The sequence below is a fragment of the Arvicanthis niloticus genome, chromosome 11 (genome assembly GCF_011762505.2).
Source record: "Arvicanthis niloticus isolate mArvNil1 chromosome 11, mArvNil1.pat.X, whole genome shotgun sequence".
Lineage (NCBI taxonomy): Eukaryota > Metazoa > Chordata > Mammalia > Rodentia > Muridae > Arvicanthis > Arvicanthis niloticus.
This window is the reverse complement of record NC_047668.1, coordinates 72,308,598-72,331,558: the sequence shown is the minus strand read 5'-3', so window position 1 is coordinate 72,331,558 and position 22,961 is coordinate 72,308,598. Positions and strand designations below refer to the sequence as shown.

The following is a 22,961-nucleotide window of genomic DNA, read 5'->3' as shown; positions in this document are numbered from 1 at the left end:
TCATTCTTCAGATAATAGATAATCGCTATACATTAAGCAACTGCTTAGGTGCTGGGGACATGTCAGTGACCAAAGTGTCCTGCTGCGTGGCAAGAAAAGGGATACAGAGCGGACACTGGTGATTGCTGGGACAGAGCAGAGGGAAACGGGAGGATGGTAATACTGAGGAGCCCAAGCCCGAGGCTAATGTGGGAGATGCTTGCCAAATCTAACACACAGTAACGAAGCCAGGTGGGAGAGAACACACTCTTCCCTGTGTAGACCTTAGTCATTCTCTCGACTGTCAGTTTCTCAGTGTTGTGCAGCTGCTCCATCCCTTACTTTATCTCCCTTTCTTCTTCAAACTACACATTACCTTCTGGCACCCTAGCTCTATGCTCACTCCCTTAGGATTGGTTTCTCTTCCTCAGAAAAAAAGTCTCCCGAAAGCAGGGTAGGGACTGAACGTATTCTACTGTGTTGTCAGACCTGCCAAGTAAGAATACACAATTTCCCTTATTGTTTGTTTGCTTGTTTTGACTTTGAGACAGAGTTTCCCTGTGTAGCCCTGGCTATCCTCAAACTTACTCTGTAGAGCTGGCTGTGAACTCACAGAGATCCACCTTCCTCTGCCCCCTGAGTGCTAAAATTGAAGGCTTGTGCCCCTATGCCCAGCTAGAATGCAGTTTCTTTTCATTCTCCTTGGAGTGGAAGCTCATGATCACTTCCTCAAACTTGGTGACTTTGGATGGATGTTCTTAGTTCACTTTTTTGCTGGGGTCTATGCCCTCTTCTAATTAAATCATTTTATGCAAGGGGTTCCTGTATACTAAAGATATTAATGCCCTACACAGCAATCTGATTTATTTCTGGCATCCAGTGTGAGCACGTTATTTATGTACTCAGATAACTTGCATTTATAACTTTTAATTTTACACATTTAGAAATTCCTTCTCTCTCCAAGATTATAAAATCAATGCAAGAAATTTCTGAAGTGATCTTTTCCTTTGGGAAAGCTATCCTCCAGAAAGTTCTCTTGCTTCTTCCTGTCTCCTAATAACACATTTAAAAAGACCTTATTGTACTTACACAAAAATCCTACTAAAGCCAAAACAGAAAAGAAAAAAAAAAAGAATTAGAAGAACTTAATAATCTTACAGTCATATGGAGGAGAAAAAAAAAATCTAGCTTTGGGGTAAGAAATAATGTAAATTAAAAGGTATGATATGAATCTAAATATTTTGTAGAAATCTACCCATAATTTTCTCTATAACCACAGATTTAAATTGTCACTTAATGTCACTTCAACTGCACTTGCTGTAAGCTGAAAGCAGAGCCTAATTTGGCACAGTACATATGTTTAAATAATTAAGAAGGGTGTGAAGTCTCCGCCTCTGCTTCTGCTATGTCTTGCAGGTGCCTTTAAAGTCAGAGTTGTCAGCCTAGTACAGGTGGGTGAGCATTCGAGCTGGAAGCCCAGCTCTGCCATTTTTTACTGAAAAATCTCAGGCTCCTGTTATTTAAAGGGCCCCATTCCTTCTTGTCTACAACCAGGGAAACAGACCTTCCTCACTGTGTCAGTGCAGAGATGATGGAGATAATGAAAGAGAAACCCCCAGCAGGGCTGGACAGGAAGCACAGCACCATGCAGGGCTGGACAGGAAGCACAGCACCATGGTCTAGGCTAGCCTGCATCTTCACATGTTGTTAAGCCCAGCAGGGATTCGTTACCTCTTTTGCTAGTTTCTGTCCTTGTTCCACACACACAGGTTTTTCTTTCATGTCATTCAGTCTTGCTAAAGTTTTGGGGTCATCTCGGAGATCAATCTAATTAAGAAAAATTGATAATGTCCTATAATCCGTATTTTAAAAGAAACCAATGCATATAGTTCCAAATCTCTACATATTAAAAAATACACAAAATAAGATTTTAAAGATATGAATACAATTTGGGGGAATTATTTTAATGTAGATATATGAGAGGAATTGCCAATTTGAAACTTACTTAACACATCATTTGCTAATCACAGGGTCTTGTTTGAGAGCAGTCCCCCAAAGCTAACTACAGAGCTAATTCTTAAATGGATAAAATCAAAGCAGACACACCTGAGTTCCTATTAATAAGAAAGGGACATTTGGTGCATATTCCTTTAGTTCTGGTACCCATTCCTCCTTTACATTTTGAAATGAGGCTGGATTTACCACAGAGAAGCATATGAGGAAGACGTCAGTCATGGGGTAAGATAAAGGCCTCAGACGATCATAGTCTTCCTATGGAAAAATAAAAGAGGGAGAGACATTATTTACACTTACATGTCTACAGACTAATAGCGATAACTACATTAGATCACAAGGTCAAGAAGAACAACCAGGAATGTATCTCTCTGAAAAATAAGGTGATTCCACTTGGCTTTGGTCTTCTCCTTTTTTTAGTTAAGGAGGAAAAAATGTACAATTAACAAATCAAATAAAAACAAAGAAAACGGGCTGTGGTGCACACTGCTGTAATGCCAGTATTCCAGAGGCTATGGGAGATGGGGAATTCTAGTCAGCCTGGGCTACATAGCCTGAGATCCATCTCAGAAATACAAGGAAGCACACACACACACACACACGAGGGCAGGGGACAATACATTGTGATTCCTATATCTCTCACTGCCAAGTTTGTACAGAGAACTGAGGTGGGCTCTATGCACAATAACACACACTGAAATGTACCACAAGTATTACAGTAGTACAGGTCTTGACCAACATGGTCTCATGGACTTCATCCTTAGAATTGGATGATTCACATACAGGCATGGAAGGCAAAGACCCTGTAAGGATGGATGATCACAGTAAAGATGCTGGGCTTCAAACTGGGGGCTGGGGTGGGGGGCAGTGTGCTTAGCGCTCTACCAGCTTTCACTGCAAATCCTTATTTTTGCTTTTCTTGTTCTCTCTCTCTCTCACACACATACACACACACCACACCCCTTTTGTGTATATGAAGTGTGGATATTTAAGGACAGAAATGTATAAATCACAACCCTTCGTATTTCCTGTTCCTTTTCCAAATGTTTTATTCTGTATTTGCCAGGGTTTTTTTTTTTTGTTTGTTTGTTTTTTTTTTTTTTTTTTTTTTTTTTTTTTTTTTTTTTTTTTTTTGGTGGTGGTGGTGGTGGTTTCGGTTGGGTTTGGTTTTTGTTATTTTTGTTTTGAGAGGATTTTTTTTTTTTTTTTGCATGTATACACCCAGAACTGCAAACATTCCCACAGCTACACATGTGATCAACGATGTATTCTGTTCTGTGACTACCTGGTTCAGTCTGTCTTGGCAATCTCTCCAAACCAAAATACACTGGACTATTGTATGGGTTAAACTGCTGCTTCCTGGCTCTCTTCCTGACAGATGCTTTAGTCTCTGCCACAAAATGCAGTGACTAACTCATTTTGCATGGACTATTTTACATGACACAAAATTCCACTTATATTCTAGCAAGAGAATGGAATCAGGGGCCCGTTTCTGCCATGGCTGAACTCATCTGGTTTCATGGAAACTGGTTCTGGTGTAGACTACCTTCTTATATGACGCACTTCACTCCTAGAATGGTATAAACATGGAGCTAAGAGAGGATTTTAAGACATACTCCATTTAGTTTCTGCCTTATTATTTTCCTAGTAAAGTACGTTTCTTTCATGTCATCTGACACTTTTCTCAGTATAATTTTCAATTCCAGCAACTCTCCCCTTACTTGTGAGTGATCAGTTCCAAAATCCCCACACCAAAATCTGCAGAAGCTCCAAGCCCCTTCTATAAAATGGTGCCATTATTTATATGTAGCCTATACACCCTTGTGTACATCTTAATTCACTGATATATAGTTGCTAATGAAACACAAAAGAGTTATCTTATATTTCTTAGTGTCCTGGCTAGTTTTATGTCACCTTCACCAAGCTACAGTCACTAGAGGGGAGGGAGCCTCAATTGAGAAAATGCCTCCATAAGATCATGCTGTAGGACATCTTCTTAATTAGTGATTGATGGGGCAGTCTCTGGGCTGGTGGTCCTGGGTTCTGTAAGAAAGAAGGCTGAGCAAGCATGAGGAGCAAGCCAGTAAGCAGCATCCTCCATGGCCTCTGCATCAGCTCCTGCCTCCAGGTTCCTACCATGTTTGAGTTCCTGTCCTGGCTTGCTTCAGTGATGAGCAGCAGTGAGGAAGTGTGAGCCAGATAAAGCCTTTCCTCCTCAGCGTGCCTTTTGGTCACAGTGTTTCATCGCAGCATGGAAACCCTAAGTAAGACACTTAGGAAATAACAGGAATAAAGATATGCACCTGTTATGTATATTTTCCCTAAATATTTTCAATCCATAGTTGGTTAAATTTCATAGTTGGCTATGAAATCTGTAGACACAAAGGGCTGACTGTGTAAAGTAGAGCTTGTTATATAGTGTGTATATCACTATCTTGTCTACGAAGTTTCTCTTCTACTTTTGTCTTTCAAATGACAATATACTCTAAGCAGCTTTATTCATGTTGCTGGCTCATCAATGGACATATAACTCTATAGCCATAGGCAGTGAAATTTTTTGATAAAACAGGACAATATGAAAATGCTATCCCCCACCTCCACAATCTTTATGTTTCTCCTTCTTCCTTCTTTCTCCCTCCTTCCCTCCCCCCTCCCTTCCTCCCTTTCTCCCTTCCTTCCTTGTTTCTTTTTTTTTTTCCATGTGCATGGGTATTTTGCCTGTATATACCTGGTACCCACAAAGCCAGAAGAGGTGTCAGATGCCCTGGAACTGGAGTTGCACATGCTTTTGAGCCAGCATGCAGGTGCTCTACAAGAACAGCTATTGCTCTTCACCCCCCCCCCCCCCCGAGCCATCTCTCCAGGCCAAGCCTTTACTTTCAATGTGGAAGTTGCTACTCGCATTTAACTAATTCTGTGCCCTGGGTTTAGAAATCAGGCCATAGGCAGTAAGTAGTGTGGTTACTGCCCAATTTGTTGTTCTTTGCAATGAACGACTTTTCCTATTCTGGTCAAAAAGGGTGAAAAAGAAAGGGTAGGGTGTTGGTAGTGAGAAAACAGGTAGAGTAGGTTTGAAGCACGTTATACCTGGGCCAGCTTGGAAAAAAAATAGTCGAAACTGTAACAAGAACAAATAATCTAATCATACACTTGATCTAAAAAGAAGCCAAACATATGGCCAATAAATACCTGGCAAATGTTCAAACGTCTTCTACAGCCAAGGAAAGGAGGTCAAAATGACACTGAGTCCACCTCACCCCAGTGAGAATGGCTAGCATCAAGAAAACAAAAGGAGCCACACTGCCAAGGATACAGAGGAGACAGCCTTTATACTTGGTTGGTGGGAATGGAAATTAGTACAGCCACTAAGAAAAACATTAAGTCCTAAGTCACCCATACAAAACCTCTAAGGATAGAACTGCCACATGAGCCAGCTATACTGCGCCTGAGTACACACTTGAAAGAATCAAAGTCAGTATGCAATAGAGATATACATGTACACACACATATGCAATGGACTTTCATCCAACAAAATCATGTCATTTGCAAGACATCAGATAGAACTGGAAATTATCAGTTAAGCAAAATAAGCCAGACAGAGAAAGACAACACGTTTTCTTTCATTTGTGGAAAGTAGTGAGGAAGTACGAGGGAAGAGAAAGAGACCAAGGGGAAAAAGGAGGGTAAAGGATGAGAGTTGGGAGGGTAGAAACGACCAAAATATAAATAAATATAAATATGAATGGAAATGTCACAACAAAACATGATTTTAAAGTACAACGCACGTGAGGGCTGCAGAGTTGGCTCAGGGGGTAAAAGCACTTGTTGCTCTTGCAGAGGACCCAAATTCCATTCCCAGCACCCACACGGCAGTTCCGAGCCATCGGCAACTCCAGTCCCAGGGATTGTCCACCCTCTTGACCTCTGAGGGTACTAGGCACACATGTGGTACACAAACATATATGCAGGCAAAATATTCATACACAGAATAAATCTAAAACAAATTCCAAAAACCTGTTCTGAAAGACCAGCTTGAATGCTAAGTAGTGTACACTGAGTCAGTCCACAGTCAGCAGCCTCGTTAGAGCAGCCAGCACAGAGGAAGATAGGAAGGAAGCCCACACTTTCAGCACCCAACCTGCAACTCGAAGCTTCTGGCCAAACCTGTACTTAGCTTGGTCTGGAGGGTGAGGTGTTCTCATTACCAATCACTCTTGACCCACATTTAGATTTCCAATGCTCACAGACACAAAAACTATGGGTATTATCCCTAGCATGACAAAGTGGAAGTAAGGCAGTGCCACTGAAGCACCCAGCACCTCTCTAGAGCATGGAGGACTCCTCCGAGCTCCAACAGAACTCCTCAGTTCCCCAGCGGTCCTCCAAAGCTCCCCAAACCCCAGGCCCCTAGCTTTATCTCCCAGCAGCTACAGAGAAATTTCTTTACTGAGAAATAAAATGTCCTACACTCTCATCAAAACACCCAAACCAGAGAGCCTCGAGGGCAAAGGCTTTTCTGACTGACAGAACAATTTGTTATCACTAAACTAATTGAGCACTTTGGATGGAACACAACCAGCTTAAGACAATTGAAAACATCAAAGAAATATCTGTAGTTTTTAAGAATGCCGAGTTACGTATTTCCGTTTAGCCAAGTTTACTTCAACAGGGAAACAGAACTATGTACTCTTTCTTTGGGGGGCGGAGGGAGGCTGTGAAAAGAAAAGAATAGTTGAATTCAAAATTCCCTAGAAATGCTTAGTCACATTAATCCAGATACTGATTGTTTCATAACCATGGTTAATCAGGTCTGATTTTCCCCAGTGACAGTTGTGGACATATAGGAGGGCAATCAGATCAATTCTTTCTAGGGATCTCTGGAATTGCATTTTTACTAGAACAAATACGGGGAGCTAGGGCCATAAAAACAGATCAAAACTCAATGCTTGTACAGAACTTATTGGCGTAAACAATGCTTCTTCAACCTGGACCACCTAAAATGAACTGCTTTTGTCTGCCATCACAGGCTAAATAATTGGTGGTTATTTTGAGAATGAGATCTCTTCTGCTTTCATCCAATCTGAGTAATTAAAAGGCTAATAATAGAGAACAAATTAAAAAATAAATTATCCCCCGTGCATACTGTATCACATCACATAAAACTGGTTCTTCCCATGGCACCATGCTTACAAGAACGTAATGTGAGCTGGTGGGTCTTCGAGTACCGGCACAGAGTTGCAGAGCCTCATCTCAGGCTAGATACCGTAAACAGAAACACGTGAGAGTTGTGTGTAGGAGCCCTTACTTTTAAGTGGCATGTGCCCAAGTCAGAACTCTCAACCCAGCCTTCTGTGTCCTCTTAATTAGCAAACCAATTATATATCTTAGTTCTACTTTTTAAAATAGTTACTTAAACATTTAACTAGAACATTCTAAGGAGCATGGCTAAGTGTATTAAAAGGTAACTATCCAACATCAAAATACTGAATTTCGTCAACAGGACTTTTGGGCTGCCAAGGGGATTCTTTAACTTCCTACCAGCTGCCTATGTATCACAGAGGTTTTTAAAAGCCCATGTTCTGATAGCTTACTGAGTGGGTTTTGCATTATTGAAAACTAGAACTGATAAAAACTATCATACACTTAGCACATGACAAGAATCCCAAACAAGAGAAGAAATGTGTTCCAAGAGAAAACAAAGATCATCAGAAGTGACAGTGAACTAAAGCAGGTGCCTTGTCTGAGACTCCTGCACGCAGGGTCCAGCCAACAGGGCCAGAGCCTTCACTCCTGCACACAGGGCCCAGCCTGCAGGGCCAGAGCCTTCACTCCTGCACACAGGGCCCAGCCTGCAGGGCCAGAGCCTTCACTCCTGCACACAGGGCCCAGCCTGCAGGGCCAGAGCCTTCACTCCTGCACACAGGGCCCAGCCTGCAGGGCCAGAGCCTTCACTCCTGCACGCAGGGCCCAGCCTGCAGGGCCAGAGCCTTCACTCCTCAGCATTACCCTTAGTGCCTGCACGTATTCCCTCCCACATGGCTGGTCTTTGAAATATCTGTTTAAAATATACATCCAAAGTACAAATTCCTCATGATACTGGGCAACCTGCCTCTGCTGTGTATCAACAGTGAATATCCCCATTACCCTGGCTACTCCAAAACCAACAGAAAAATACTTGTTCAGATTAAACTGCATGAAGATGCCCTAAGGATATACACACACAAGTAAAGGATTTAACTGTACCTTCTGGAGTTTATGATTTAGTTGGACAATCAAGACATAAATAGAAAAGGATGACCATAAACAGCAACAGGACAGACAGTAGAGGCCAGATCTGGTAAACAGATGAATGGTTACTCCAAGTACACCATTCAACAGCCCCAAAGTGCTGGGATTACTCTATAAACAAGACTCAAAACCCAACGTACCAAATACGTTAGAAACGTTCACAACGTTCTCTCATGAAAGATGTATGTTTGAAACTCAGGCAATGATGTTAAATGAATAGCGTCCATGAAACACCTTGCAGCTCACGAGGGCTTTGAAAACCGGAAAGCCACAGCCCAGAAGGGATGAAACTACAGGCTGCTGACAAACACACATAAGGTCAGCCCCAAGGTAGACTGCATGGGTGGGAGGTGACACTCCATTGTCAAATAGCCGTAGCTCTTAGAGCGTGCATGGCAAGGCAGACAAGTCGTGTGTGAACATTACAAGTCAGAATGCTGTATATGCCCAAGTGGTGATTAGGAGATACCAGTAAGAAACTTCTCAGACCATGCATGTGAATCAGACCCTACAGCTGCACACATACAGGGGGTGTGGCCTTGGTCAAGCCTCTTACTTTTGGGGCCCTTAGAGAAGTGGGAAGTTGTCAGTGACAAATGCTTCGAAGGCCAGAGAATGTTGTTGCGATAAACTCTACTCCCCAGTCACCCGGAATATAGCCCAGTACCAAAGTCTACAAGCTTCCCTCTGTGACACCCTTGAATGAGAGAGAGTGGTGCCACAGAGGCCTAATTCAGCCAAGCCCCAGCCTTCTAAGTCCTCAACAGCTGCTGATTATTCTTGGAGCTAGAAAAGCTGTCGAACAACCACAAATGCCCTGACAACTGTGACTCAGCTATACACGGAAAACAACTGTTACTTCCAGTGAGCACAGTAGCCATCCCTTTCTGAAACATCTGTTTCGGATGAGAAGCCCAAAATAGGCACCCAGCCCTGTGGAAACATCCAGCCCTCAAAGGGTGCCCTGCAGCGGCCAAGCATAATAGCATCTGAAACTTTCTTTCCTTTATGTTGTCAATTTGTCACATTTGAGTTTGTGTCCTATTGAATCTTGTCAAACGAAAGTAACATTTTTTTTTTCACCTTAATTAGGGTGAAGCACTTGCTTGGCATGAACAATGTGGTACTAGGTTCGATTCTCCATTACCATAAACAAACAAATGAACTGCATGCACTACAGATACATACACACTGCTCTTCCCGAGGACCAGAGTTCGGTTCCCAGAACCAGTATGAGTCAGCTTACACCGGCTCCAGGTTGGTATGAGGCTTATGCCCCCAGCAGGCACCTGTACTCACGTGTACACCACACCACCCCGTACTGCACACACATCACTAAAAATAAAACTTCATTTTTTTAAATTAAAAAAAAAAAAAAGGTAACTTTGGGACTGGATATGTAGCTCCGTGATGGAGTGCTCCCTTAGAGTGTGTGCAATCAGGTGCAATCCCCATCACTGTAAACAACACCTTGTTTTTTTCAGAGAACCTGGGTTGAGTCCCCCTCCCCCCTTGAAGACTATATTTGTCAATATGGTTCAGAGCTCACCAGTGAAGAGCTTCTGAGCTCACCTACTTACGTCCTACTTACGTCCTACTTACGTCCTACTACCTCTCTCTACTGTAGACTAAAGGAGATTTGGGGGCAAGAAATAAATTATTTAGAGTGCTATAAGTTCCTAAGAAATTACTGTTTCAAATTACTATTTCAAAACCATTTTCCATATTTGGGCTTTTCTCTTCCTACTTTTTTTCCATCTTCACTTTAGGTATGAAATAGTATTTATAAGTCATGGGCCTGATTAGCTCTAGGCAAAGAATTATTGAACTTGAAGGCTTGAATTCTGACTTGTGTTTCATCTTTGTGTGTGTGTGTGTGTGTGTGTGTGTGTGTGTGTGTGTGTGTGTGTGTGCTGTGTGTAGGGTATATGTGTGTTAACAAGTCAGTCTCTCCCATTAATTGAACAATTATTTTGGAGCTATAGGCCCAAGTTGTGGGCTCTTCCATCAATACCTTCTTTGTGGTCACTTTCAGTTCGCTCAAAAGGACAGGAAATGCACATGATGAGGTGGAGCAGAACGACAACCAGCTAGGACCCTCACGGAACAGTACTTTCTCTCTCTCTAAAAAGAGGGGACTGAACGAGCCATCAGGTCCCTGAATCTCTGCCTTTCACTCTGTGAGTAGCCCTTGGAAAAGACTTATTCTTAGATAAAGCTCAAGTCTCAGGGTTCGGTTTTATCTAAGCCAACCCCACAAGGCTCAAGGATCAAGACTCAGCCAATATGGCCCTCAGTCCAGCAAGCTTCATTCCCCCTCGGTGGAGAGACAGTAAATTTGGCATACACGTGTTGAGAGAAGAGGGCCGGGTAAGTGCTCTGTGCTCTTCTTGCAGATCAGCCCAACTTTCCAAAAAAAGATAGGCCACAGCCTCGCTTGTGGCCGGCGCTCTCTTCTGTGCAGGGTGAGGTGACTCCCCTGCCTGCAGAGGTCTTGGAACTGAAATTCTACACTGTCAGGAGCTATAATTACAAGACGCTTTTACTAAAACAGAGGTCAGCTGGCCTCCAGCACCAGGAACAGTTAAATGCCAGCTCACTCTCCAGGGTGTTTGTCTTGCCCGACTTGCCGGCAGGAACTTCATGTTGTCAGGATCACGCACTGCAACATATATATGCCTGGTAACAAGGTGTTAAGTGTGGTGTACACATGAGTGAGAAGCAGGTTCGAATCCTGCCTTCCTGCTCTTCTGCAGAAAATGAGGGACTTAGCAAGGGGCTTTTGTGTAGGCAGTGCAACTCTGTCTGGAGAATACTCTGGAACCTGGGAGTTGCTTTGGATTGTCAAAGTGAAAACGGGGTCTCTAGAGGCAGTTTAAAGTCGCTCTCCGGGATCCATACAACTGCTTGAGTATCAGCATTCGGAAATACGAAAACAACTCAGTAATTACACAACTCTAGGACCTGCCATGATTTAATATATATGCATAAATGATTCACTTTTTAAAGCACCATTTAAATAAAAATTTCTAGGAAAAGTAATCTCAGTGCAAACTGAATTTTGTTCAAAGCATTGAAACATCACAGGCTGATCTGCCATTGCCCAAGGTCACAGGCTGCTTGCAATATTGCTCTTAACATCCAAATGGCCAATAAAAACACGATTATGTCAGTCACTTCAGTGACTGTTGTTGCATTTATGGTAATTACAGGTACCTGATAATGAAATTATGATTTCAGGGATAGTCCCACCCTGGGAGCCTAGGAATTTAGTACTAAAATAAATAACTTTGCGGTGGATTGCTTTCCCATAGCCCTCCTTCATCATGACCCTAGAGAGCATCTATCACCTATGGACTTCACTTAAGCATAAATAGAAGAGAAGCATTTGTTAAAAATGGGAATGGGGAGCTGAGTCTGATGAAGCTTGTTGTTGAGAGAAGTTGTCCCAAGAATGATGCAAAGCACAGACTGGGGTCAGTGCTGGGAAGGGAAAGGCCCAGGAACTAGGAAAGGGTTTAAAAGGAAAGATGGATTCTGACAAGGACAGCCTGAGGTCTGAGGTTAGAGGCCAGCCCCAAGGCCTGATGGTCACAGATGCCTCCGGAAAGGCCATGGGCACAGAGAGCTAGGCAGGCAGCTTGAATCACTAAAGGCAGGGGGATCACAGAATTGGACTTTTCTAAAACCCGGAGGTGAACAGGGACCCAAGATGGTCGTTACTGGATGCTGGAGGGCAAAGACGGTGGCCTGGATCAAGCAGAAATGGCTGGGGCCCAGAGAACTGGTGGCTTCTCAATCCAGTCAAAAGGCACCTTAGGTTGGGAGATAGGTTAGACATGGATTCTCAGTAGCACTTCTAGAAAGGTGGCTGGTTGGGTTTACAGAGCAGAGGAACACTTGACTGAGCAAACCATTAGGGAGGAAACTAGAGGTCAGTGTTGGCCATGCTGAGCTTGAGACATCTTCCAGTTAGCTCCAGACAGACTTCTGTACTCACCCCTTCTGGCCTAATCAGAACCTCATCAGTTTGACAACGCTGAACTAAATTCACTTCTCAAATCTGCAACTCAGGAGTTTGCCGCATCAATAAAAGAAACTCCTTTCTACACACTCAAACTTCCCAGGTTAGAGATCCAGAAATCCTCAGTAACAACTCAAATGCACACAGGAATCCAAATGCGGGTCTCCGATGAGCGTTGCCTGCAGCCAGGTCTAGGGTAGCTTGCACTGTGCTAGCTGGAGCTGGAGAGTGTGTTTTAACTCTCTGAACTCTCAAGTGGCACAGAGCCAGCTCACTGCAGTACTGACCATCACACTATTCAAAGGATGGTGCTTCTGGACCGGAACAAAAAAATCAGGGAAACAAAAAGATAACATTTGAAAGGAAAGGAGCAGAGGAGTGGAGAGAGAGGCCACTCCACAGAACACTGAGGTCAGCCATGGAAAGAGCGATCACTGCCAAGGTGGGCGTTGAGCAACACAGTACTTCCTCTGCCTCCAGCCACTGTGACCTGCCTGGGGCACTGCCCATCTACTACTCTGGAACTAAGATAACATAAAACCAAGTCACCATCCTGGCTGGACACGGGGTTGGATACCATGAACGAACCTCAGCCAAAGAGACCATATCTGCCGAGCTACTTAATGGGCAGGAGAGAACATAGCTTGGCATGTAGACCTTATCAAGAAATACCCTTGGAGTCTACTATTTCCACATCGTTAGGACAGACATCACACTCATGGAACCAAGGTTTGCACATGGCGTCTCACCTCCATTTTTCTCCTGTGTCCACAGGCGGGCTGGGAGGGGCCCATTCATTATGCAAGTGTGGAGAGTCCCAACACATGTTCAAAATGAGGAAGGAGGCCACAAGAATGTTTAGGAGAGAAGATTAAGCATGAAGTTCAGTCATGTTCCCCAGACATGTTAATGTGTAACGTGGGTGACAAAGGCAGCTTGCTGAGAGGAGAAACCAGGTCTCACAAACAGTGTGTGTGCAACTCTGACTATTTGGTCCAGTCTGGACCAACAGTGATCTGCCAAAGCTTGTGATTTAGGAGACAGGGTAGATCCTAAGATTCAAGATGCCTAACAAGTTCCCAAGCAGGCTGTGGCATTGAGGAGTGCATTCTGAGAAGCCAGTATATGTAGGGATCCAGTCTGGCTCTGTCCACCTAGGAAGCCCTGCTCTTACTTAGCTAGGAATTCATTACAGAAGGGCAGGCCCTGGCCTCCTAAGCACCCCAGAAACAGACCCGCTGTGCTTCCATCGCAGGCCCCGGCCCAGACGTGGTTCTCTGGAACTGCTTACTGGCTGGCTAGAGGGGGAAACTAGTGGGATGCTCTCATCTAGACAGCTACCACAGAAAGCTGGAAGCTTGAGGATCTGGAAGCCCACGGATGGCGGTGGCCATGCAGATGGCTCAAGCAGGTAAACTATACAGGCAGCAAGTGGCAGATGGAGACACGGGAAGATGCATCTCGGTGAAAGAGACAGTTTCTTTTCTTTTCGGTGTACATAGCAGGCGAGTTCTTTACCACAGTGTATACCCCACGTCCCAGACATACACATTTGTGATGAGGCAACTTCCCCTAAATAAGAAAACTCCGAGAGGGATAAAAGAAGTGCCTAAGTGGTCACGGTGGGGAAGTCTCCAAGCAGCAGACCAACAGCAGGTCAGGCGAGCACAACGAGACACAGAAGCAGAAAGGGGCGTTGAGGGATATTATCCCTTAGACTTGAGGGGTGTTCAATAACAGTTCAACACAGGACATGAGGCAAATGACACACAGCTTCATCCACTTACCCATCAGCAGTGTGGCCCAAGCACCCCAGGAATGCCCCCTTTAAGGAAGTACAGTGATGTATGGCAGCAAGATGAAGCTGTCTCAGGGTCACAGGAACATCTGCCGGGACAGTTCCAGCCCCAGACCCTGACATCCTCCAGAAACCACTCCACCAACTCTTCTGTCTAGAAAAGTGATTGCGTTTTTTTTTTTTTTTTTTTTTTTTTTTTACATGAAATAGTCGACACTGGAGCTTGTGTCAGGGAACAAGGCATTTGCTTACAGGCAGAGCTGATTTGGTGTCAGCTAACACAAAGATCCAGGACTTGTAATTCCAAGTCCTATCCTAGAAATACATCTTTTAACTTTCACCAACTACATGGCCTGGAGCAAATCCCTTAACCTTCCTGACTCTGCAAAATAAGGCAAATGCCACTTAGCCTCTATGACTCACAGAGATGAGAAAGTAAAGAGGGTGACAAGCTCAGCACTGTGGGAAGTCACCATTCACAGCTGAGCCCCCAAACCTACCCTGAGGCTCCATATATCTGGGGACCTGGAAGGGAGGTTGGCTCACCTCTCTGGCCAGTCACCACAAAAGAAATAGCAACAATAAAGACCTCCTCCACTTACTTGTCTGCTAAAAGCAAGTAGCAACAAGGCAGCCGATTAATATCTCTCTAATTACCAAGTTGTCAATCAAAGGGGGGAAATCTGTAATTTAGTTATCAAGCCTACACCTCAAGCTGGCAGAAAGAGCAGGGACCCTAGGTCCACAAAGACACACGTGGGCTGCCTCCCTCCTGTGCCTGGCCTCTCCACACTGCTTCCCAGCACCCCTGCCAGGGTGTGAGTTTTCTCATGCTCTCTGCTGAATTGTCTCTTTTAGTACCATGCTTCTCAGACTTGCACTTGGTGGCACAGAGGGAAAGGAGCTGCTGTGCCCAGCACAAGCTAGGTGGGGCCAGAGAGCACGGGTGAGCACCTGGAAGGGAGCACGAAGGACCAACTGGAAGGGAAAGCTGAATACCAGGATGTTCCAAGCCCCTCCTGGCCACCCTAGGAGGAGAAAAAATTCTTCTGTTGGGAGACAGGAAGCTCTGACTTGGCCCCACAACTGAACCAGAAAGTACAATCATAACCTCATTATATGAATGTGGACATCAGTTTGGGAGAGGTGAAGCTTCTTGGTGGGAAGCAGCAGGGCCTGTCCAGGACTCCATCGCCCAATGAGATGGCTGACAGTGCTCTTCCGCCTACTGCTTTTCCCTGTATCCTCCAAAGCAGCAACTCTCACCCGCAGGGGGTCCGGCAGCCTGCTCTCCTTCAGCCTCCCAGTTGTGCAATGCACTTCCCAGGGTCTCATCACCTTGTTTCCCCCACAGAAGGCTGGAACACAGAGTAGGCACCAAATCAACATCACCAGAACCCAGGAGGTACAGCACTCCTTAGGTGAGGCAATTCTGTATGTATTTCCCAACCCTTGCAGCCAATCTGCAGGCAGACACTGTCTCCCTTCACATATGAATGGAAAGAGGCTGTGGGAGGAGCCGGCTGGTGAACTGATCTTAGCCACACAAAAATACAGACAAGGTTTGGTGTTCACCAGCAGAATCCAAAATCCACCATCCCACTGCCAAACTACCCTTGTGGTCAGGAGACTTTGAAGATGCTAAAGCCAGAGCCTGGTAACCGGCAAGCCTAGAGAGCCAGGTCAGAGACAAAATTGGTAGTTTGATGCGCCAGCCACATGCTTGTTTCACAGTTCTCTTATAGATGACAGCTGAATCACCAGAGAACAGGCTGTATCTGGTTCTCTTAGCCACTGGTTAGCTTTTAGGTGAGCAAGTAGAGAGCCAAATGAAAAAAAAAATTCATTTTAAGATATCTGTGCCTAGCATCATGAGGGCCTGGGCTAGGCTCTAGGATGCGGTGGAGAAGGATGAGTAGTGCCCTGCCATCCTGGAGTTCATCAAAGGCTCAGAGCGTCCACAGAGACAATGGCAGGCAGTGGTCCCACACCACTCACTGGGGCACATGAAGGGCTGGGGCAGCTGGCCACCTGCCACCTGCAGGCTTCCCCGGTGCAGAGCAACTGTGACAGGCACTGAAAGAGGAACAGCAAAGTGCTGAGGGCAAAGAAAGCCACTCCCCGACCCAAAGGGGCCAAATTAGGGCAAAATCAACCCCCTGGGGTGGGAAAGGAAATCCAGCCCGTCACTGTCTGAAATAGTTCAGTTTTTTTTTCTAAAGCTGCATTTGTAGGTGGGTTTTTTTTTCTAAAGCTGCATTTGTAGGTGGTTTTTTGTTTTGTTTTGGAGTTTGTTTTGTTTTTTTGTTTGTTTGTTTGTTTGGTTTTGGTTTTTTTTTGTTTGTTTTGTTTTTTGTTTTTTGTTTTTTTTTTTTTGTTTTTGCCTAGTTTCTCTCTCTGCCTTTTTCCTCTCTGAAGCACCACTGCTGTGCCTGAGGCCTCCTGGACACCTGTTGCTGCTAACACATGTCCTCACTAGAGACTGATACTCTCCTGGAGAGATGCTAGGCTGAAACCCCAAACTCCACCACAAAACCACAAAAGTCCAGTTATCCAAAAGACCCTGACCAGGGCGTGTGTTGGGGGCCGACTGGGGCTACAAGTTCAAACCCCAGTATTTAAAAAGGAGAGGGGTGCTGGAGAGATAGTTCAGTGGTTAAGAGCACTGACTGCTCTTCCAGAGGTCCTGAGTTCAATTCCCAGCACCCACATGGTAGCTCACAACCATCTGTAATGGGATCCCTCTTCTGGTGTGTCTGAGCGACAGTGTACTCACATATAAATCCAAAAAAAAAACCCTGTGGCCATATCATGGCACATACACAGCAATACATGCTCAGCTCCCCAGGCCCCCCCCCCACCAGCCCTCACCAGCCCTCACCAGCCCTCACCAGCCCTCACCAGCCCTCACCAGCCCTCACCAGCCCTCACCAGCCCTCACCAGCCCTCACCAGCCCTCACCAGCCCTTGTTATGTCTGCAGCATTCATCCTTGGCATACCAGTCAGGAAGCATTAGTTTAAGGACTAGAAAGGTTATGAGACCTCAGGAAAATCATGTTAGAAGCTGATCAGAGTGCTCAGAAAGGTTGACACACACAAGGCTCAATCAGACACTCCACACACCTTAAGGTTCCTGCCTGACCTGAAACAGACCACCAGAGTCCCACCCAGGAAAACACAGTGTATTTTAAAGAGCAACAGCTTATGAATGGACAAGCCACGCACCTTCTCAACCCAGAGGAGGAAGCCCAGCATGCCTGTGTGATACAGTGCAGCCCGGGGTGTAAATAGATTCTACAGAGGTTAGCAAATTCAGACAAGAAATCTACTGTGTGTTACCAAGGGAGACCAAAGGCTCAGGACCACACCTCACCTGTTGCAGCTCACCTCTGAAAGAGGCTCAGGGTTCCTCTCACACTCGGTGCCCTCAAGGATGGAATGAGAGGCTAAGGGCACCTGAAGCCTGTAGGATGCCAGTGGCCATGCCCTACAACCTATGTCTGTGTACTGCACACCTACACTGAAGTAGAAAACCGTTTTTCTCACTCACTCACCGGCTCTTTCCCACCAGCTCACTCACTTGCTGTTTCCTCTCTGGGAACAGTCTACCTAGAAAGGTGTTAGAAAGGTGTTATGAACAAACCCTACCTAAAGATAAAAGGTATTTGATGAGGTGGCAGTACTGTTGCCCCCCCACCCCCTCCACCCCCGACAGACAGACACACACACACACACACACACACACACACTATGCTAGGTTCTTGGGTGCTGTTCCATGAAATGTAGAATGTAGAAGAGGGGAGGAACCTCCTGTCTGCTACCTCCAGTTGAGATTCCATTTGTTGGAGGAAGTACCTTCCTGGGTACCCAGAGAGTTGTGGGGGGAAGGGAGCAGCTACAGCTGCTGGACTATGGCAAGTGTGAAGTAAATCTCATTTGCCATTGAAAAGCTACCCCAGGGGATACGGAGCAAGCATATTTATAGCTCTCATGGATGGGGACACTTAAGTTGCCAAATATAGCAACAACGTGCCTAAAGCAGACATGTGAACCTGGACGCAGAGACAGTGGCTAAATCTAGAACTTTAGGGATCCCAAACTCACTCCACCACACACCCTCCTGAGTGTTGGTATTCTGAGACCTGGGATACATTAGACTTTGGTGCTTCCCTCTTCAGAGTATCAGGTTCTGCCTTCCTGCCAAGGATTAAGAGATCAGGCCTGGAGCCTGCAGGCAGAGAGCAGCCTGCCAAGCAGATTCCTGCTGGCTTGTTTGGGCACAGGGAATGTTCGCCCCATTTCCTTTCATTCCCAAGAGTAGAGGCAGGGACAATCCCACCTTTCTAATCCCCTCCCAGAGCAGGCAGAGGGCAGTGCAGAGCCTACACTGAAGGCCCAGAGCCAGGCACAAAAGGAGAAGTTCCACAGAGACCTAGGCGGAAAGCCAGACCTCCCTGCAACAAAACTCCCAGAGTAGAGAAAGGTGCCTGTGTTGACTTCCACTCCAAAACGCTTGGCAGAAAATGGCACGCTGTCCTTGGACCAATCTAGGGTCCAGCCAAAAAGGGGAGGGGGGTTGCCTTCAGCAGCAATGCTTGTGAGTGGAACATCGAGAGATGTCCCTAGACAAGGCACATGACGGGGACTGCTGTCCAACACACTCTTGTACCCCATTCTCTCTGTCTCTCTGCTGATAGCAGCAAAGGTCATATAGACATGAGGAGGGGCTCAGGAAGGCCAAAGGTTACCTCCTAACCATCCTCCCTTGACGGGTAGATTCCGAACAGGTCAACTGGGCAAGTGACGCTCGTGGCTATGGACTTGCCTGGAGACATCAAGATGGCCAAGAGTAAAACGTGGACTCGAGGTGCTGACCCGAGAGAGGCTTGGCTGCATTTACTTGAGTAGGCATGTCAAGCACCCACACACACGAGCAAACAGTTTGGAGAGAAGGCCAGTGCTTCCCAGCGCTGCAGTCCTCCTCCTCCTCATCCCACCGTCTCTGGAAAAAGAACCAACTGAAACCTACATATGCCCCTTGCTTCTCAACTTCTACACGGAACCTGAAACTATTTCTTTGGCTCCACACCTCTGCTAACAATTCTAGGATCTGGCATGGTAGCGGAGTCTATCAGCTTGAGGCATGACACGTCGTCTTCCTCCACTTACGACCAGCCCCTCCCCCCACAACCCCCAAAATTACCCCATCCATAGCAGAACACAGTAATTTCTTGTGCTATCATTTGCACGCCTACTATACACAAAGAACTGTTCCTGCCAACTGTTTTTGCAAAGGTTAATGAATTTACGGCAGCCTACATCTCTGCAGTGTAGACCCTGATCATCTACATTTTACTATTACAGAGAAAGTAAGTAAATTCAGTTAGAATTACATGCCTAGCATAGGGAGATATGACCCCAAGATGTTTTAGTCCCGAAGCCCATAGACATCCCTCTTTTGTCTATCTGCCTAAAAGTCCCTGACATCTGAGCATGTGCACGTATGCATATGGACTCATTTACCAATGTTATTGTCACAAAAGGAATCTGGTATCTACTTATAGGGAAATAGGGTCTTAACAATCAGCATAGAAGCCTGCATAAGACACACAAGCAATTATTTGATCTAGACTCTTACATACACTCCCACCGGCAGTGGTGACCCCATAACTTCAATGTTTTCTTTTGCACACCCCAGATGTTTCCTTAGCACGAGACAGCAGCCCTACCACTTTGTCTGATAATGGCTAAGTCTGCTATTGCAAATGAAATTAATTATCAATAACTTTAGCCCCAAATTTTAAGCATTAGTCGGTGGTACCCCGGTCACGCCCTCCCCACCCTCAGCCAGATTACTGCCACCAGGAGAATGGCTGTAAACTTTAAGTACTACCTGCACACAAACTATGTGACCAACCAGGGGACACCTCGGGACTTCCCAGGACCCCAATGGAGTGGTACGGGGTCCTTTATCTCAGCAGCAAGCTTTGGTAAACATGTGACCTTAGATGTATACAAACGTGCACATGGTTGCCCTGGTCTCTGCTATGCAGAAGGCAAATATTAATTGGGCTCGCTGAATAAAGTACATGCTTAAAAGACGACCATTGCAACAATAAGATGAGGTAGGATAAGAAATTAAAATTGGGAACTTTCTTCTCCAAAATCTCTGTTTTCAATTATTGGCAACTCCCTATCTACCAACAGCACCACTTGAAAGTTGGAAGTACTTGGCTGCAGTCTACTTCTTGCCCTCCAAAACTGATGAAAGGGGTGTTGGTGGGGCCAAAGAATAACCAAAACAGGCCCCAGAAGCCGAGAATCAGCCCCGGCAGCACTGGTCTGGGCAGCTTCAGTGAAGGGGGTGTCCTCTGGCCCTTTGCACTGCCAGCAGGTCTCGTCCTCAGATGTTCCTCTGACTCAGTGCTCCTCAACCTTCCCACTCTGTTCCCCTTTAACACAATTCCTTCTGTTGCTGACCCCCAACCATAAAGTTACTTTGTTGCTATTTCATAACTGTAATTTTTATGTAAATATCTGATGTGCAGGCTAGCTGATATGTGATCCTTTCCCCACAGGCTGAGAACCACTGCTCTAGCAGTTTAGAAATCACAGCCAAATCGAGCCCCTCCCCATCCCCGAAAACCCACAAAATATTTCTAGACTTCAGTACAGAATCTGGGAGCCCACGATGTAAAAGGCAAATCTAATCAAACACATATCTAACATATAGTATCTGTGGTGGTATTTCTCTCCCCCTGCCCCCGCACTTCACTCCCATTTATCCCCCTTTTCTCAAATAAAGAAGCTCAATGATTGGAGTCCCTCTCACTCGTTGAATGGCTCAGGCATCCTCAGGGTTCTCAAGTCTGCATAACACACAGAAACTTCTTCCAGAGACTTCAGAGCAAACTGCCGAGCTGAATTCCCCCAAACTTTACCACCTTAGCCCCAGAAGAAAGAAAGTGGGTCTGGCGAGGCCAGCTGGATAGAGAGACAGAAACCCAGAAAACTCCTTAGCCCTACAGGAGAACAACCTGACCCCCATGATTTGCAAACACTAGCCGGAGGTTGCAGAGAAAAGGGTTCCTTTCCCTTCTGCACATAATCTCTCCAAAGAAAACACAAAGTCACCTGGCCCTCCAAGGGGAAGAAAGCTCTTCCTCCAAGACTCCCGCTGAACTCTTAACCCTACCCGCCCCGAACCCCAGGGAGTGGCTGATGGTTGTTGTTTCTTTTCTTTTTCCCTGTGCTCCTCGGCTAACACCACAAATTACGTTTTCAGGGACTGGAGTCCCAGAGTGCAATGATGTTGTAATAAACATAACCAGGACCAAATGCCTTCCCATCATCTTAGATGATGCCATTTCCCACCAATCAGGTTCCTCGGGCAGGCAGACCACTCACCAATGAGGGACCAGACAGAGGCTGTGAGGGGGAAACCTGGTCATCAGCAACTAAAAATAAGAACGCTTTACCATTGGCCGCTGCCACTTTGCAACAGGAGTTGGGACCCACTCAGCAGGCAACATACATAACGACCCATACAGTCAAAAACTTTCACATCGCGGGGTTCACGCTGGTCTGCGTTTTCTTTTGGGTTTGTTTCCTCAATTTGCTGACTTAAGAAAAAAACCTGATCCTGAGGCAGCCCCTGGAAGACACACCCTCCCACCTAGATACCTCAGTTTCCAAAGGCCCTCCACAGCCACACAGAATTGGCGAGAGATGGGGGGCTAAGGAAACCGGCCAAAGGCCAAAACACTCACCTGTCCAGCTGTGTCATAGAGTCCCAAGAGGTACTGCTTGCCCCCCACGGTGACGCTGACTGCAAGGACAGAAGTGGGGGTGGGGAGAGAAGCTCACAATGACCTGAGGTCTAGCAATTTCGCTCCCCACAGTACCCTCCTTTCCCAAATCACTGGGAAGCATGTGGGTGCTCCCTAGCAGAGAGCATCCCCCTTTTTCTTTGAGTCCAGTTGACTGCCAAGTGGCATGAGATATAGGTGGAATGTGGCCCCCTGTCATCCACCCCCCCCCCTCCCAAACCCTGTAGCCACGTCTACTCTAATGTTCCCAGATGTTTCCCCTACAGGGGTTTCGGGCAGTAAGAGAAGAGACCGCGGGAAGGTCAAGAAGGGCGCTCAGGGGACTGAGAAGTGTGGGGAAAGGGGCGAAGGGGAAGACAGGAATGGGTGGGAGTTGCTGCGAGGGGTGACCAGAGGCAGAGCCCGTGGGGGGGTGGAGCCGCCAGACAGAGGGCACGGCGGGGGAGGGGTGCACGCTCAGGGGAGGCAAGTCAGGGGGCTCAGCCAAAGTTGCTCCAAAGTTCCCAGCCCGGGATCAGCCCCTTAGTCAGCAGGACAGAGGCTTACCTGCGTAGTGGTCGAAGACAGTGGGCACGTACTCCTCGGGGAAGGCGTCGTTGGCATAGCTCATGAGCAGGCACGTCTTGCCCACCGCCCCGTCACCGACCACCACGCACTTGAGCATCAGCGCGCCGGGCCCGTGAGCCATGCTGCGGCCGGCCGGCCTCGGGGCATGGTCCCCCCGGAGCCCCCGCCCTGGCCCCGGGCTCAGCCCCAGCCCGCCTGGGGGGTCCGCCGTCGCCGCCGCTCGGCGCAGCAGGGCCGCCCCCCCGGCCCCATGCAGCGGCTCCCCTGACCGGAGGGGGAAGGTGCGGCGGGCCCGGGGCGCAGCCGCCGCCGCTTCGATCGCTGCCCCGCTCCCCGCCCTGGCCCTGCTCGCCGCGCCCGCCTGCTGGCCCCGCCGCTCGGCGCCCGAACTCGCTCCCCGGCCCGGCCTCCCCAGGAGGATCCGCCGGATCATAAGACCGTCCGGCCCCAGGGGAGTCGGCA

The 22,961-nt window shown here is 46.7% G+C and overlaps 1 protein-coding gene across 1 annotated transcript in view; it reads right to left on the bottom strand.

The window, feature by feature from the left end:
• Rhoq (ras homolog family member Q) overlaps positions 1-22,961 on the bottom strand; it is a 26,292-nt gene extending 3,331 nt beyond the window's left edge. The window contains exons 1-4 of the mRNA XM_034514614.2: positions 22,479-22,961; positions 21,873-21,931; positions 2,086-2,250; positions 1,711-1,806 (exon numbers count right to left, since the gene is read on the bottom strand). Of these exons, the coding sequence (XP_034370505.1) occupies positions 1,711-1,806; positions 2,086-2,250; positions 21,873-21,931; positions 22,479-22,932 (774 nt within the window). The 5' untranslated portion in view covers positions 22,933-22,961. The remainder of the gene's footprint in view (positions 1-1,710; positions 1,807-2,085; positions 2,251-21,872; positions 21,932-22,478) is intronic.